This window comes from Cygnus olor, chromosome 15 (genome assembly GCF_009769625.2).
Source record: "Cygnus olor isolate bCygOlo1 chromosome 15, bCygOlo1.pri.v2, whole genome shotgun sequence".
NCBI classification, from domain to species: Eukaryota; Metazoa; Chordata; class Aves; order Anseriformes; family Anatidae; genus Cygnus; species Cygnus olor.
Window position 1 is genome coordinate 9,069,723 of NC_049183.1, and position 15,880 is coordinate 9,085,602.

The following is a 15,880-nucleotide window of genomic DNA, read 5'->3' on the forward strand; positions in this document are numbered from 1 at the left end:
CTATTCTGGCGTTGTATCACTTGGTATGTCAAATACATGCTAAAATCTATAATCACTGAAAAAATAAAGCCACTGTGCTTCTTGCCTTGAACATGAAGTTCTTTAGCTGCACAATCTCTTACATAAAAAGAAATTCCATGAAAATAAGCTATATTCTTTACATTACCTTCAATTGTTTGAAATGTATCTTGGGCTCTACCCAGAGGAGTTCGTAACTTCGAAAGAACAGTAAACTGAGCTGCCTCCCAAACAGCCCATTGCCAAAGAACAGCATCAGTCTTCAATAGATTACGAGGGATGGTTGGTTGATCTCGCTTATCTAGCCTTTGACAGCTGTAGAACAGCCTTTCTAACCAGTTATCTTTCCTGAAAAAAAGTATCGGTACATAAACAGAAGTTCATATAGTAACAAAATTGTAATGTACACAGATCAACTATCTATTGCTATCAAAATCTCTCACAAGAATGTTTTCAGCAGCCATGTACATAATGCAAATATTTACAAAGTTGTATATTGAGGCTATTTATAAATACTTAAAGAGAAAGGTAAAGAACTGAAAGTAAAGCAATATAACTTGTAAAATAGTTATAAAATTTAAACTAGATACAGTTTGGAATTCTTCACTATCAATTCAACAACGATGAATTTCAGTTTTAAAAGAAGTTCTTACCCAGTTCGATGAGAGCTTCCATACAAAATAAAACTAATGACATCAGAGAAATCCTGAGGATGGAATGTGTTACTTGGAGCTTTGCTCATGTGACTTCTTATAGCCAATGAAATTTCTTGTATTTCTGTGTGGGTACGGTTACTGCAGGTAGAGGGGAAAAACAACTCGTTATTGAATAAATCAGACACAAAGTTATACAAAAGAAGATATACATATGCATACATAATGACTGGAAATAAGTATACTCTTTGGCGATAAGACAAAGTGCTTTAAGAGTTCAGGTCTTTGAGACAGACTGCAGGGCATAGTATTGCTGAAGCTCTGAATAACATGGACCTTAGAAGTATTCATATTTGCTGCAAGAAGCATTGCACGGTTTATCAAGTTTGTTAACCACTTTGTCATATCTACTGTTCTTAAATCTGTAACACAGTAGAAGAGACATTAAGACATTGTTATGCTTTTTGATTTTAAATTAGGAAAATATGGTAACATTCATCTGGCATTTTTCAGATAAATTTCAGGGAAGAAACCAAACCATTCTCTATATTGAAGTTAATCTGAACAACTTACCTCAACACCACATCTAAAGGAATTGACTTCAGAAGTTTTCCAAAGGTTTGCCTTACACGAGCACCACTATGTACTAGTTGAACACGACACACATCAACACATCTGCATCACCAAAAAGGGTGGAAAAAAAAGGTCATAATATTTCCATTAACAGTATAATTCAAATCATATACATAATTCTGTGCCATTACCTTTGTAAAAGGTCATCTGGTAGAGACGAAGACAGGGCGTGGAGGCTACTACATGCTTGAAGACAAATATTCACATCTTCCAAAAGTGCTGAATTAAGGAATTAAAAGGAAAATGTCACTTGGCTTGAATTAGATAATTTACACATTACTCTGGTCATAGAGGAGCATCTAGACATTTTTACAGCACAGCTAGTATAGACGCAGGCTTTATGTTTTATTTTTATTTTGATTTAGTTGACTGGTTTTACTGTACCAGGTAAATACTTAGTAACAGAAAGTCACTTGTCTTACATGTTACTTATGTGGCCTTTTCTGACCAATGACAAGATTAATTTCCTTATGGCCTCCATACACTGTCATTATACATAATATATTTTCAGTAAGAAGAAACTAAGGCCAAGTTAGTTAACTCCTAGCCTTGGGAAGTTATTGTTCTTGCTACTACTATAGGAACAAATGCTTTTGGTAGAAGCTCTCTATATTCAGGTTATTTTGAGATCCAGAACAATATAACAAGTTATGGAAATATTCCACTGCTTTTGATTAATACAAAATCTTACTTGCAGGATTTGGCACGTCACTGATGGTTTCGGAGATTAACATCACAATCACAAAGTATTATTTTAAGAAAATAATCGTTTGCCTAAATAATAGGTAGGGATGTGTTTGAGAAAAAGGACAGAAGGAGAGTGTAAGTTTTTGTGCCACACAAACCGGAGGTACCCCTAAAATTAATCATATAATCACAGTCCCTTATGTATGGAATCATGCCATATAAAAGACAGTTAATAAATACAAGTTTGTGCTATCTTACTGTTTGCTAAAAGTCCTTTACAAAACTTATGGAAAGATGGGAGAGAGAATAAAGGTGCATATGTCTCTGATTTTTTCATCAGAACAGCCACTTCCAAAGCCCATGTCATTAGTAGTTTCCTACAAAAAAGGAAAAGTATTAGTCGCTCTATGCAGTTACAGAAAGCTATCTTTCAATATAACTTAAATTACACTTCAGGTTACAGATCAGCATCATAGCATAGCTCTTGTTTTTTAAACAAAAGGTTTTGTAACATCGAAAACATCCTTAAATTTCACATCATCTTGGTAATACAGGTTTGTAGTTATTGTAAAAGAGTTCAATTAGCAAAATCCTCCTTTCAGTAAAGTTTGATGGCTCTGCTTTTAATATATAGATCTTTACCCCCCCCCCGCCCCCCCCCGATATTGTTATTTGTATTTCATACGAAATACATACTTCACTGGTTAAAGTTACCCTAAGCTTTATGGACAAAAATAAGACCTATTTTCTGAGTTAAGATATTCTATTGATAAGAACACCTCCTGATTAATAAGAAAATGATAGTTACCTGGTATCTTGAGTAAGGTTATCCTTCTTAAGCAGTAGCCCCAAAAGGTTTAGTATGATTGAGAAATGTTTTTTTGTTGCTGTGGTTACAGTACTTATAACTGCTCCATCAAACAGCGAGGGAGAGGAAGAACTGAGGCTACTGGATATGAAATGGTCATGCCTGCATGGCAAAGAAAAAAATATAAAAAACAAAATGAATAATTCCTTCAAATGTATAAGAGAAAAAGAAAGTTGCAGAAGTTATACAGACATGTGGCATTATAAGGACATTATGTCAAAACTCAAGTATTTTGATGCCTGGACTAAAAGAACAAAGCTATAGTTTTATATCAGTCCATGCAGTCCAATAACCTGGTTTCAAAGGTGGCTGATATCAAATGCAGAGTGAAAAGTCACCCAAACTGAGATACGTACAAAGTAACTTTAGAACTAGTGTACTTCCTTTAGTTTTGACAACATTAACAAGGTCCAAAGTGTGTTTAAATCTGTTGTTTGCTTTTCATTGACCCTCCTAGATCTCACAGTAAGCAAAATAGTAACTAATCTTTCTTTATTCACTTTCATCAAGAAGTTCTCCCTTAGTTATCTCTATTCAAACCCAAGACTCTTAATCCCCACTTTGAATAAAATGTCAAATTTTAAGCCAGGATACACTTTCTTGGCATTTATCTACAAGTTATGGAAGTAAAAACTGATTAGGCTAGTTTGGGCAAAACCTTAATGGGAACAGTCTCTTAAATTTATCCCCCCAACAATATATTCCATTCAAGTAAGTCCATCCTACTCCTCTTAAAATACTGATGAATTATTTGTCTTCATACCTGGAACAATGCGAATATAATGTATACAGTACTGCATACTGGACAGCAGGAAAATGAACTGCTATGTCACCATGAACAATCATCAGATTTTTACTCAGTAGTGCAAACACGGTTGGTGAAAGGGCCCACATCTGTAAGAAAAATCGCAACATAAGCACAGAAACATAATAATTAGGATCTATTTTAAACTGTAGCTTCCATACTGTTAATCATTGTATTTTATTTATAAAATGCTATTTTCTGTGACAATAACTCCATTAATTTCGTAATCTTCTCTGTTTAAAAAAGGGGAAAGAAAGTAATCACAATCTGTTAAAAGCAGATTCTTTTTATTTGGAATAACCTGTAACAAATATTTTCACGTGGCTGATATACTACCAGCAGACACACTGAAGATGCTTTTATCTGTCTTGCTTTTCACGAAGTAGAATTACTCTGACAATATTATAATCAATCCAAGAATAACCCTGGTAAGACACTCTTCCCTAGAAACTACTTTTCATTATGCACAAACTAGATATAAAAACCACCTGGTCCATTTCCTCCAGGTTTTAGTTCTGAAAGTCTTTTTCTATAACCTATTAGGAAACAAATATGATCATTTTAATTATACATACATACTACTAGTGAAATGTATTATGATATATTTTAAATTAAAGTGAGTTTGCGCAAGAAGTATCAAAAACAATCTGTACATTTTTTACTCACCCCAATTAATGAATTTTTAGCATTTCCAATAGTACTTAGGGCACTGAGGTCAAATATAACAACAAACTTTGCATTGTCCACACTGAATACATGCTTCTTGAAAGACTCATGCTGGATTTCAGAACAGGCCTCGGGAAGATGTAAACTATAGAGAAGACTATTTAGGGCACAGGTCATTTCTCCTAGAATCAACCTGTAAGCAGTCTCCAGAACAGGAATGTTCTTCAGGCTCAGTACTGCTTGATATACAGCATGGGCTGCTGCAACAACCTTGGGAGTATAAAAATACAGAAACAACCGATTAGTCTGAAATTATGTCCTGGTTTCAGCTAGAATAGAGTTAATTTTCCTCCTAGTGGCTGGTATGGTGCTGTGTTTTGGGCTTAGGATGAGGATAGTGTTGATAACATGCTCATGTTTTAATTGTACAGCACTGCTTACGCCAAGCCAAGGACTTTTCAGCTTCTCATACCACCCTGCCAGCAAGGAGGCTGGAGGTGCATAATGAGTTGGAAGGGCACAGAACCAGGACAGCTGACCCAAACTGGCCAAAGGGATACTCCATACCATGCAATGTCATGCTGAGTAATTACATGGGGTGGCTGGCCAGTGTGGGGAGTGGGGACTGCTGGGCATCAGTCAACAGGCAGTGAGCAATTGCATTGTACATCACTTGCTTTGTACATATTATTATTACTATTATTATAATAATTATTATTGTTTCTCTTCCTTTTCTGTCCTATTAAACTCTATCTCAACCAACAAGCTTTTTTTTTTTCCCCTTCCCAATTCTCTCCCCCATTCCACTGTGGGGGTGGGGGACGGTGAACAAACAGCTAAGCACTCTGCCAGGTTAAACCACAACAAATCATAAAATATACTAATTGCCAACACAGAATTAAAAGCTGTGATTCTTTATCTATGAATAGCCTAGTCTGGTACTTGCACCTATCTTCATCTCTCTGTAATTAAGTACTACTCACTCACAGAATCTGTGGATAGTTTTCTAGACCACCCACATAGTGCACACCAAGTATGAATGCCACATTAACTACAGACCTCTCTATCTGGTATGACAGTAAACTTACCAATTCCGTATCAAATCTAAATGCCAAAAGCAAGAACTAGCTACATCCGCTTTCTCATAGCTTATTTAAGATGAATAGAATTTTCCAGCTTAAATATATTTTAACAAATGCACGAAGACTGTTGTAATACATCTGTAAAGTCACTCTTACCTCTTTCTCCTTATGATAACGAAGTACAAGTAGTTTAGACTCTGGTATAAATAATTTCTCTACAAACGAAGATGGTAGTTTTGTATTTATTTGTTCAACGATCTGGAGAACAAACAAAATAAATACTTTTAATTATCCAATTTTTTATTACAACAGATTATTAAAGTTGAATCAAAATACTGTTTTTCCAGCCTGTATATGCTATATTTAGAAAAAAGCTTCCCAGTAACAAGTATTTTGTATTTGCTTTCCCAAATGCACATGCAGAGAATTACTTTCAGGCTTTAATGTGACAGCTAAGAGAGAAAATTGCTTGATTAATCTGCATCCATATGGGCTTTCAGAACTTATGGCCTACTTTTAAGAGCTATGTTTTGATTTCTCAGGTCACGACATAAGCAGATATGCAATAGATAAATAGAACATATTAGCACTAAGGTTCTGAAATTCATCAGATGGTGGTATCAACTACAGAGACCAACATTCAAGCAACACAGAGGAAAAAAGCACTCATACTAAAAACTAAAAGCCATGTTAACAACCCAATAGCATGAACAAGCTAGCAGCATAAGCTATACAGTAAAGAATTAAAACAGAAGGATTTCTTGCTTGTGGTCAGGAAGAGTTTTAAATAAATATATGTAAAACATATGCAGAAAAAAACATTTTGCTTAAAAAATAACATTTTCCAATGGGAAAACATTAATAATAATAAATAAGTACAAACCAGTGTCAACAGATTCAGGACTGAAATGATATAATCAGTGCCACATGTCTGACAGTTTTCCATTTGATCTAATCCGTATGTGATAACCATGTCACAGTGTATAGTCATACTTGGATCTAGACTACCAAGTAAAACACCAACACATTCATTGGCAGCTGTGAGTACTGCTTCAGAGAAGAACACTTGGTTTGCTGCAGTCACACATCTCATTACTCTGTACAGAACCTGGAAAATTAAAAAGAAAACACCTAAATTAAGATCAATTTTTAAAAAAAGAGTAACTACTTGCTATTTAATTATACTGAACTTCCATTTGATAACCTGTCTCATAATATCTGCGGCAAGGTATATTCTGTCAAAAGAATATTCTGAATAATGTACATCACGGCGTCACGCTCCAAAGGTATAAGAAAAGAAATGTACCTTTGCTTGATTTCTTACTCAGTTAAGGGCCTAGATAAACCTTCCTGCATCACCAGAATCCTCTGCAGATTAAGACAAGTTACATAACTATCTTGGCTTTAATTGGGAAATCCATACTGTTATTTATTAAAGAAGTTTTTCTGTCTCTAACAGAATTCTGTAGAGGAATATATTCCAATTGTGCAGCTCATCCAACAACAGCAACAAGATACCTTTACTTTGTTTAATCTATTTAGAAGTCATTTACACCTTCTACAGGTCCTGTTACAAAAGTATAGAAGTGACTTTTCATGTTGTACAATATCACGTAGAATAATGAAAACTCAAAAGAAGTTCTCTCTAGAACAAAAGGACTTTGCTGTTATATTTAGCTTAGATACAATTTCAGCATGAATAAAGTAAAAACTACATTTCATAAATCACACAATTTGAATTTGAATAAATGGTAACAGTATGGTTACAAAGACAAATAACACAGACACAAACCTTGCTACATAAAATCAAAATGCCTACAAAAATTGTTGGTTACTGCTACATGATGATTCCAATATGTCACTGTCACAATGTATGCCTTAATATTTAATACAATTCCCACAGCATATTTCTTAAAGGAAATACATTTGCTTAAAGCTGAGAATACACATTTATCAACTATCAAGCATGCACACAACCTAAATAAACTCAACAGTAAAAACACCTGTCATTGTATGGTGATAAATCATGTCAGCAACAAAGCAAAACAAAAGCTTGAACTCTTACGTCAGTTACATATGCTTCCGTAATTGGAGGTCCTCTAATTGGGCTGAAGCGTTCCCCAATACTCCTCACCACAGTACTGAACACCCGAAGAAGCGCAGCCAGTTTAGGCAGGGACACGGAAGGAGGAGGAATATCTTCATCTACTGATTCCCCGGAAGCCACATGGCTGAGGTCCTACATTGCACGTTTTATATATCAGTATACATAATTAGCAGTTATAAATGCACATAATTATTTTTAATCACAAATTTTGATTTTTTATGTCTATTTCCCAGACACATTATAGATATTACACAGTTGTAGACATATTTAGCCAACATATTTAACTTCACAGAGACAGGATAGAGGCACACAAAGATAAGCAAGTCACCGAACAGTAATGAAATTCTGTTCAGTAGTTTAGCTGCTGCAACAGAGTACTCTTAGACTGTCTTGTAAGTGAAAACAGAGGTTTATTCATAAGCCACTGTAGCACGTTCTGCTGCAACAGTTGCCTGCACACTTTTACCACTCTCCCAGGCAATTCCCAGCTTCAGGCTGGCATCAGGATGTTTGAGAGGCCATTCCCAATACACTGTTTACGTGCAGCTACCTTCATCTGGAGACTGAGTTTACTACCAGGCTATCTCATGCCAGCTGTCAACAGTGCTGGGAACCTTCCCAGAAGCACTGCTCTCGTTACGACAGATATTGTCTACCCCTCTGCAAAATAAAACACACTAGCTTGAACCACCTTCTCCATGATTTAAGGTAACACATTACCTTAAGGCTCTTCCACAGATAATATGCACATTGTCCAGTTCAGTGGACAAGCTGATAAGCACTGACTTACTGTGCTAACTTAATAAGATAAAATCTAAGTGCACATATAAGTACACTAGCAGAACTGAATGATTTATTCTGCTTTTAGTGAAACAGACTGCGTAGGAAGCACAATCTTACCCATAGAATCTGCAGGTAAAAACAAGGCAATAGCACTTCTGTTAACATATAGACTGTAGCCCAATCTAGTTATAAGCATATATACATGAGCACACATACATTAAGATCCCTTCCAACAGTCTTGGTTTAATGACAGCTTCAAATAAACTCTATGCTGTATTAACAAGCAAAGGTTACAGTGTCAAAGCAAAGTATCTGTTAATTTGTGTTAGTTTTCTAACAGGTTTCAAAGCTCCTGCTACCTTATTTTCTGCACTATATATCCTGTTACTTTGTTTAAAAAACAGCTTTACCATTAACTATGGAAGTATTAAGAATCTCTTTCCCCATGAATAGTCACTTCTTCCAAAAAACTCTGAGGCTGGACAATTAGAAAAAAAATACCAAGGAAAGATGGCAAAATGTCTTCACTTTAGGTTTTTAAAAATAAAAGTATTCCTGTTTTGCTAATTACTTTTATATACCTAGCTCCCCAACCTCATCAGGTAAATGCATATTCTTACTATAGGCAATTAATAATCTAGGTGCAAGGAAACAGCCTCAAGTTGGGCCAGGGGAGGTTTAGATTGGATGGCAGGAAGAATTTATTCACAGAAAGGGTTTTAGCATTGGAACAGGCTGCCCAGGGAGGCGGTGGAAGTATTAGCCATCCATGAGCATTCCAGAATTGTCATTCTATGCACTTCGAATACGCTCTGAATTTGATCCCGTTTTCCCCAGAAACATTCTATAATTTCCTTTTCTACAAATGTAATACATCCATAAGTCACATCTATGTATTTTTTTAATAAAATCTATAATAGTAAACACTGGTGTGTTTATATAATAAAGCCTTACTTACCTCAGCATATGCTTCCATATCTTCTAAAAACTGACCCAAGAGTGTGGTAGAAAAAGTAAGATCAGCCACCCAGAAGGGCTCCAAGCTCTGCAGCCACCCTGTATAAACATACCAGGCCAATTAAAACAGGAGTACAAGTTAATATACAAAAACGACTTTTTTGTAAAGTACAATATCGTCACCACAACGTATTCTGCAGGTGCATCAGACAAGCTCATTTTTTCCTAGTTTTTGAGGATTAAGACCTGTAAACCTACTAAAAATTGCTAAGGAGTCACACAAATGAACTGACGTTTACATGTAGTCTGAATAAACATCCCATTTTTCCATCTACAACATGAAATGGCAAACACAAATTTACTAAAACATTAGGATCAAAATGTACTGTTACACAGCCATTTTGGTTTTGTCAACTTCCACATCAGTAGGACCCAACCTGTGTAAGTAAACCCACATCTCCTGCAAGCCAGACTGGACATTAGCAGCTCTGGACAAACTCACCGGACACCTGTTGCGTCAACGAAGGTTTCTGAGTGTGATCTATATGCCACCCAACCAGTATGTCCACTGTGTCCTGAAAAGCAGTTTTGGGGAAGGGAAAAAAAAAAAAAAAGAAGGCTGGTTACCCAATACATTACAACAGCTTTTCTAACTAAGAGAAAACGAAGAGGACAGATTAAGCTTACCCTAAAATTGGTGCTGAAAATGTGTGGGTAACATCGTGACACCAAAAGTATGCACTTGACACATTTGCACAGTAACTCTGGTGTATCCACATTTTCTAGAATGGACTGCAGGCTGGTCATTACAAGCTAAAAAGTAAAAAGCAAAGCAAAGCTATTAGACATTTCACTTCATTAACACATGTGAAACAGTTACAATGTAAAGACATGGATTTACTCAACATTCAACAATTTTTAGCAAGCTACTTGAAGTCAAACAAACTTCTCAACACTCTTTTTGCAGGGAGGAAAAGAGTAAAAAGCATCACATATAGGGCTTCAAAAGAACCATTTCAACTGGACATTTGCTTGAGTTATGGCATATCCAGACTCAAGGTTTGCAAATACAGTTTTCTTAAATTCCTTAGCCACAGAACAACTAGTAGTTTCTAAGTTTGTTTCTCCTGCTGAACCTTTTTGGCTCTGGAACTAGAATATTAAACTGGAGCACAGACCTGAATGCAGTTCTAACCCAAAATAAGACCCTAAAACTAGAACCATGGGATCAAGGATGCACACATCCTGTTCTGTCCCAGATCCAGAAAAAAATCAACCTAGACACTACAAATAGGAGGTGGCAAATCAAAGCAATTAACACACTAGGCTGTGCGTAGCATTCCACTTGTTTTTTGTGTGTTTTTGTTGATCTTTTTATTATTCTCAACAAGATTCTTCATCTTGGATCTGCAACATACACTAAAAAGTAGCATCAAAATACGTAATAAGACTGACATTTTCTTCTAACAAAACCAAACAACTCCATTCAAAGTTCCCTGCCAGTTTTAATTACACTTATGTCAACATAGTATTACTTATTGGTCATCCTAGTTTAAGAGTTAATTCAAGCATTGCACTGGAAAAATCATTAATATTCCTGCTTAAACTTGTAGTCTTACCTGCATTAAAGATGAAAAGGCTTTCTTTTCTCCTACAGTCTCTAGTGCTTTGTAGGTTGCACACAAATAAAGAAGTTTAACTTCATCTTTTGTGGATGAGCTGAATTTGCTAAAAATCCATTTAAAGATCTTCTCAGCCTCGTAGCTCAGAGAAGCACAAAGAAGGCCAAGACAGCAAGCTCCTTCCTGTCTCAGTTCTTGAAGCAATTTGCTACTGTATTTTCAGGGAGAGAAAAAAGAAATGTAGAGTCTCCAGACATTAAAGCAGAACAAAAGAAACCAAGAACAAATTCAAACATTTTCTCAAGCAGAAAAATATATGCATAAATGAAGTTGCTTCCCTCCTATTTAACTGCTGCAGTGACCATAAAGTTAAAATAAAAACGTGAAATAAATTTTCAATGAAATACTGTTTCTATGAAATAAATCAAATTTAAATAAAAGAATAAATTGGCCAACCTACTTGCAACATGTTTTTCGAGAAAGAAAATTCTTAACACAGAGCTGACTTTGGGTAACAGCACTGAACACTGAATACCAAAAGTTGTACAAAGCCTTAAGTTCAATTCTAAAACTAGATAACTACAGCAGCACAATACTACACCTAACCAATTAAATGTAGCTGAGAATTCATTCTACTTACAGCATAAAAGCCACACATGTACAATAAAATTCTCTCCATGAAGTGTACTCTAGACAATCTAACAGTATCATTGGTATGCCTATGAGTCTTAACTTTCCTCCATTACTGTCCCATTACTAATTTTTATCATGCCCAAGCAAAACTAGGGAATGAATTTCTTTTAACCTTTTCAATTTTTTGAAAATCAAGAACTTAATGCCATTACTTTTTTTCTTCTTTAAAACCTCTAAACTGCTTAAATTTTCTAGCTTACCTTTCATTGAGTACATCATGAATGGCAGTCAGGATATTATCCAGTTGTTTAACTAGTACCTATAATATAGGATACATAAAAGGCATAAACATCATAATGCTACAATAACTTGTGCAAACTAGGTCCTGTTTACACCCACATTAAAAACACCCCTGGCAATTCTGTTTGCTAATAGAATGCTATTATGCTTTCCATAGCCACTGTGGACTAGCAGGAACTATATTAAGCAATACTGCAATATTATCCTACATGTTGTATTTCATATTTATTTCCAGTAGCCACGAAAATACACTGGCAGCCTGCTATCAAGTCTTGTTCTAAATTTAGTTCTTGTTAATAACATTACATCATAAACGTAAGACTCACCATACAGCTCATCAGGAACGTCTCCTGAAGACCTAGTCTCCTACATTAATAACTGAGTGTATCAGCAGAATATTTAATTGATCTGATAATAGTCTAGAGTATTAGAATTTCTCCTTAGGCAACACTTACAGAGAAATGGAGTACTATTTTCTGGGGATGAAACATTACTGATGAACCACCAATTCTCAGTAAACATAATCAGAATTTTTTTCTTAATATGCACTGAAAAAACATTAGAGTTAAGTTGCAAAACAATACATTTAGCTACAACACTATTACAAACAAGGTATTATCAAGAAGCTCTTTTGACAGGTTAATGAAAAGGTCTGTTCTCTTTTGTTTAGAAAGACATTAATCTTCTAACAAAAATTAAATAACATCACTGTGTTAAGTTCTGAGCACTGGGGGGGGGAGGTCCACATACTTGGCCCCTTAAAACTCACACAGACATTTTAAAAGAGTACCTGATGCCTGCAGAAGAGGCTACAAAAAGAGAGGGGAAAAAAGACATCTATACAATTCAGAAGCTGGAGCACAATGCCATTACATGGCAATGGCACAGCCTAGTTACTTTTACTACTTCACTTTGTTCAACACACCTACATTTTGACCCCAAGACCGACGAGAACTCTGTTAAACTACATTTAATGATGTAAAGAACTACAAGAATGACTGCTAGGTTAAGCACCATCCTTTATAAAATGTTATGCTCAACATTGTGGGATCACTTGATAGCTGATCTTGTTCTCATTAGCTAGCTGGGATAAGTTTTAAAAAGTTTTTCAGTGACAAACTTTTAACATTCTGCCTGCTAGTGAGTACAAACTTCATCACCACTGAGTTAGGCATCAGAATGGCAATTCCCATATGCCCCAAGAAATAAAATAAAAATGAACCTAACTTACAAAAAATGTTTTGTGAATATAAGAACAAAATTTAAAAAAAATAAAAATAAATTTGGAAAACATTTACTTTCCAAGCCCCTGTATTAACAAAGATTTTGTTTGAAATCGAAGCTGAACTACTAGCTAGGCTTGCACACAGTCTGTCTGCTTATGTCTATGTGCACAGAATCCAGGTCTTGCCGTTTCAGTGTCACACCTTTTGGAAAAGAGCAGAATTACCAATGGTTAACTGACTTAGAGAAATAACCAACTTCTTTTAAACATGGATAGAAACAGTCAACTTTTGCAGACATTTCAGACAGGCAACTAAGCTATCACAGCACTGCCTACAAGTGTGTATCAGGGTATTTAAACTTGCTCCTCCTGCTTTTTAAATAATACAGAGGTAACTCCTAAGTTCCCAAAAAAACAAAAAAGGGGAGAGGTGTCAGACAAAAACCTCTTAATACTTTACTTCAAAATAAGTAGTATTAAATATTTATACCCACACTAGGATATACTTTTATCCCCCCTGTATCCTTCAGAAACACTTGAGGATATTAGAGTTCAACAACCCATTAAAAACAAAACAAAGGCCTAATGAAAACAGACTGACTTTGTTCCTTCCACACAAAAGAGGATCCACATACAAAGGTGTTTTTTTCTTTTTTCATTTTACACAATGCCAAAAAATTGTGGGCTCCCTTTCAAGTTTAAAGGACTCGAAATACATATTCACCACCTGGAACATTACATCCTAGTTTTTTCCAAAGAGCACATTTTGTTCTCCTCAGATGCTTGATAAACATCAGGAGTCTTTAAGGGTTCAAGGTTTCCTTAAGTTCATTTATCAGTATCTAATAAGATGATTGCTATAACCAAGACAAATGAAAAGCAGAAGCCAGTACCAAACAATTATTTTCAAAAGATACTGCAGTTAATTTTTAATACCTGTAGACAGAGTTTAAGCTCACAAATTTCAAAAACAGATGGCAAAATAGATAAGTATGCATCAATTACTGAAAAACAGGGGCTGCAACTGTCACACTTTTACACTCCTCTCACTGTAAACTTATCTTTCTACATAAATATTGACAAATTCACTGCCTATGAAACAGCAAACCTGTAGCATCAAATCTCTGCAACTCCCAGTGTTAGAAATTGTTCCTCTGTCCAAAAGCAACTCAATGGAAGCAAAGCGATTTTTTGTATCAGCAAAGCTTTTGTGGAGCCTTAGCCAAAGATGTTACATGCAACAGACAGTTTAACAAAGATGCTGCCATCTTCCTGGAAAAATTCTGTATTTAAGAAAATTCTGCAATATTCCTGGTTTTAAAAAAGCTAATCAAAATGCAACTTCTTTTCCATGAGATTGCAGCTTTCTTCATGAAAACCAGTAACGTGCCGTCAGACTTGCAACCCAAATCTGGACAAATACCCATTAAAACAGCTGATTTAAAATAACCGTACACATGCCTTAAACTCAAATTACCAAAAAGATGACCAAAAAAGTGCTGTGAAGCCTCCTACTTGCTCTACCAGTCTCCATCACAGTTATGAGCACACATTGACTATGTCACAAACTCTTCCTATTGAGCAGTTATTGAGGAAATACTACAGAAAAACAGCACTGTTCACTTCTCGTGTTCTCTGAAGTTAACCTCTGCTTGCAGTACCTTAATGGTACAAAGGCTGACAGTTAATGGTCAGTTAATTAACTGACAGCTAATTGCTTTGAGCAATTTTATTCCAGGTGAGATTCAGATTTAAGTGCAAATTACTGTAAGACTAATTATAAAAAAACTCTTTACTTGAATATAAACCATGGAATCAAAGTATTTAGTATTTCCATTCTTCCTCTCAAGAGAGCCTATTGGCTTGTACCACACAAATAATCGTCCTTCCAAAAATAAGGTTTCATATTTACTCCAAAGGATTAGACTGACTCTTCTTCTTCCTTGCCCAGCATACAGGAAGCTACTGAAAGAAACATTGATGTTCATCTGAGGATGCTAAACAATCCAAATGGGGATAGCATGCTCCTGGATAAGACAGTGAGAGAATTTCTCCTGTAAATCAGTTTTTGTATACATTTAGCCAGAAAGCTCAGTAACTATAAGACAAGCTATGTGCAAGACTGTAAAAATATCTGCACATTTTTAATTTAAAATACAGAAACAGCTCTTGAACAAGATAGCAGTATGTTTGGTTTGCTTTTTCCTTATTTTCTTGCTAAAGGATCTAGAGGATATTTAAAAGACCAGTCAAAAACAAACGAATGCCAGATTTATTTCTGCAGCTAACATACTCAGTAGGGCAGTTTGTCATAAATAATCAAGCAAAAGTTTACTGAACGCCAGAGAAAGAACAGACAATCCAGGAATACACTTCCCTTTACTGTATATAAAATATTCCCCATAAACATACCCCAATACTCAAATTATAAAAAAAAACACTGTTTTGTAAAAAGATAAATGCCCCAGTGCTGTGGAAAAGTAAAAACTACTAACCAGTTTGTTTTCTGGTTGCTGAATGAATTCTTTCAGTTGCTTTACAGTAGCCAGTCTTCGGTCTCTGTCGTCTTCCCGAGTAATCCTCCGAAGAAGATTTGACAGTCGAGACTCGTCAGAATAAGACAACGATCGCTCTGAAAAAGAAAAGGCAATTATTTCTTGTTTCTACAGTGTTCTATCAACAATAACTATATTGCCTGAAATGGGCATTTGCATACTCAGTAAGACTTAATAGTAATTTAGGAAAAAAGCCAATAAACTTAATTTGTTTTAAAGCTAATATGAGGAAAATAAAAAACAATTTAGCTACCAATATACTTCATCTCTTCCAGCGGACAGACTA

General features: G+C 35.4%; 1 protein-coding gene across 4 annotated transcripts in view; it reads right to left on the reverse strand.

Moving 5' to 3' along the window:
• SMG1 (SMG1 nonsense mediated mRNA decay associated PI3K related kinase) overlaps positions 1 to 15,880 on the reverse strand; it is a 68,289-nt gene that overhangs the window by 34,665 nt on the left and 17,744 nt on the right. For all 4 annotated transcript variants that reach the window (XM_040574411.1, XM_040574413.1, XM_040574412.1 and 1 more), the window contains 17 exons: positions 15,535 to 15,671; positions 11,775 to 11,833; positions 10,879 to 11,092; positions 9,947 to 10,072; positions 9,762 to 9,834; positions 9,261 to 9,358; positions 7,478 to 7,651; positions 6,296 to 6,520; positions 5,569 to 5,670; positions 4,331 to 4,600; positions 3,623 to 3,753; positions 2,800 to 2,961; positions 2,250 to 2,368; positions 1,436 to 1,523; positions 1,245 to 1,346; positions 672 to 812; positions 167 to 366 (listed from right to left, as the gene is read on the reverse strand). In XM_040574411.1, coding sequence (XP_040430345.1) covers positions 167 to 366; positions 672 to 812; positions 1,245 to 1,346; positions 1,436 to 1,523; positions 2,250 to 2,368; positions 2,800 to 2,961; positions 3,623 to 3,753; positions 4,331 to 4,600; positions 5,569 to 5,670; positions 6,296 to 6,520; positions 7,478 to 7,651; positions 9,261 to 9,358; positions 9,762 to 9,834; positions 9,947 to 10,072; positions 10,879 to 11,092; positions 11,775 to 11,833; positions 15,535 to 15,671 — 2,421 coding nt within the window. The remainder of the gene's footprint in view (positions 1 to 166; positions 367 to 671; positions 813 to 1,244; positions 1,347 to 1,435; positions 1,524 to 2,249; positions 2,369 to 2,799; positions 2,962 to 3,622; positions 3,754 to 4,330; positions 4,601 to 5,568; positions 5,671 to 6,295; positions 6,521 to 7,477; positions 7,652 to 9,260; positions 9,359 to 9,761; positions 9,835 to 9,946; positions 10,073 to 10,878; positions 11,093 to 11,774; positions 11,834 to 15,534; positions 15,672 to 15,880) is intronic.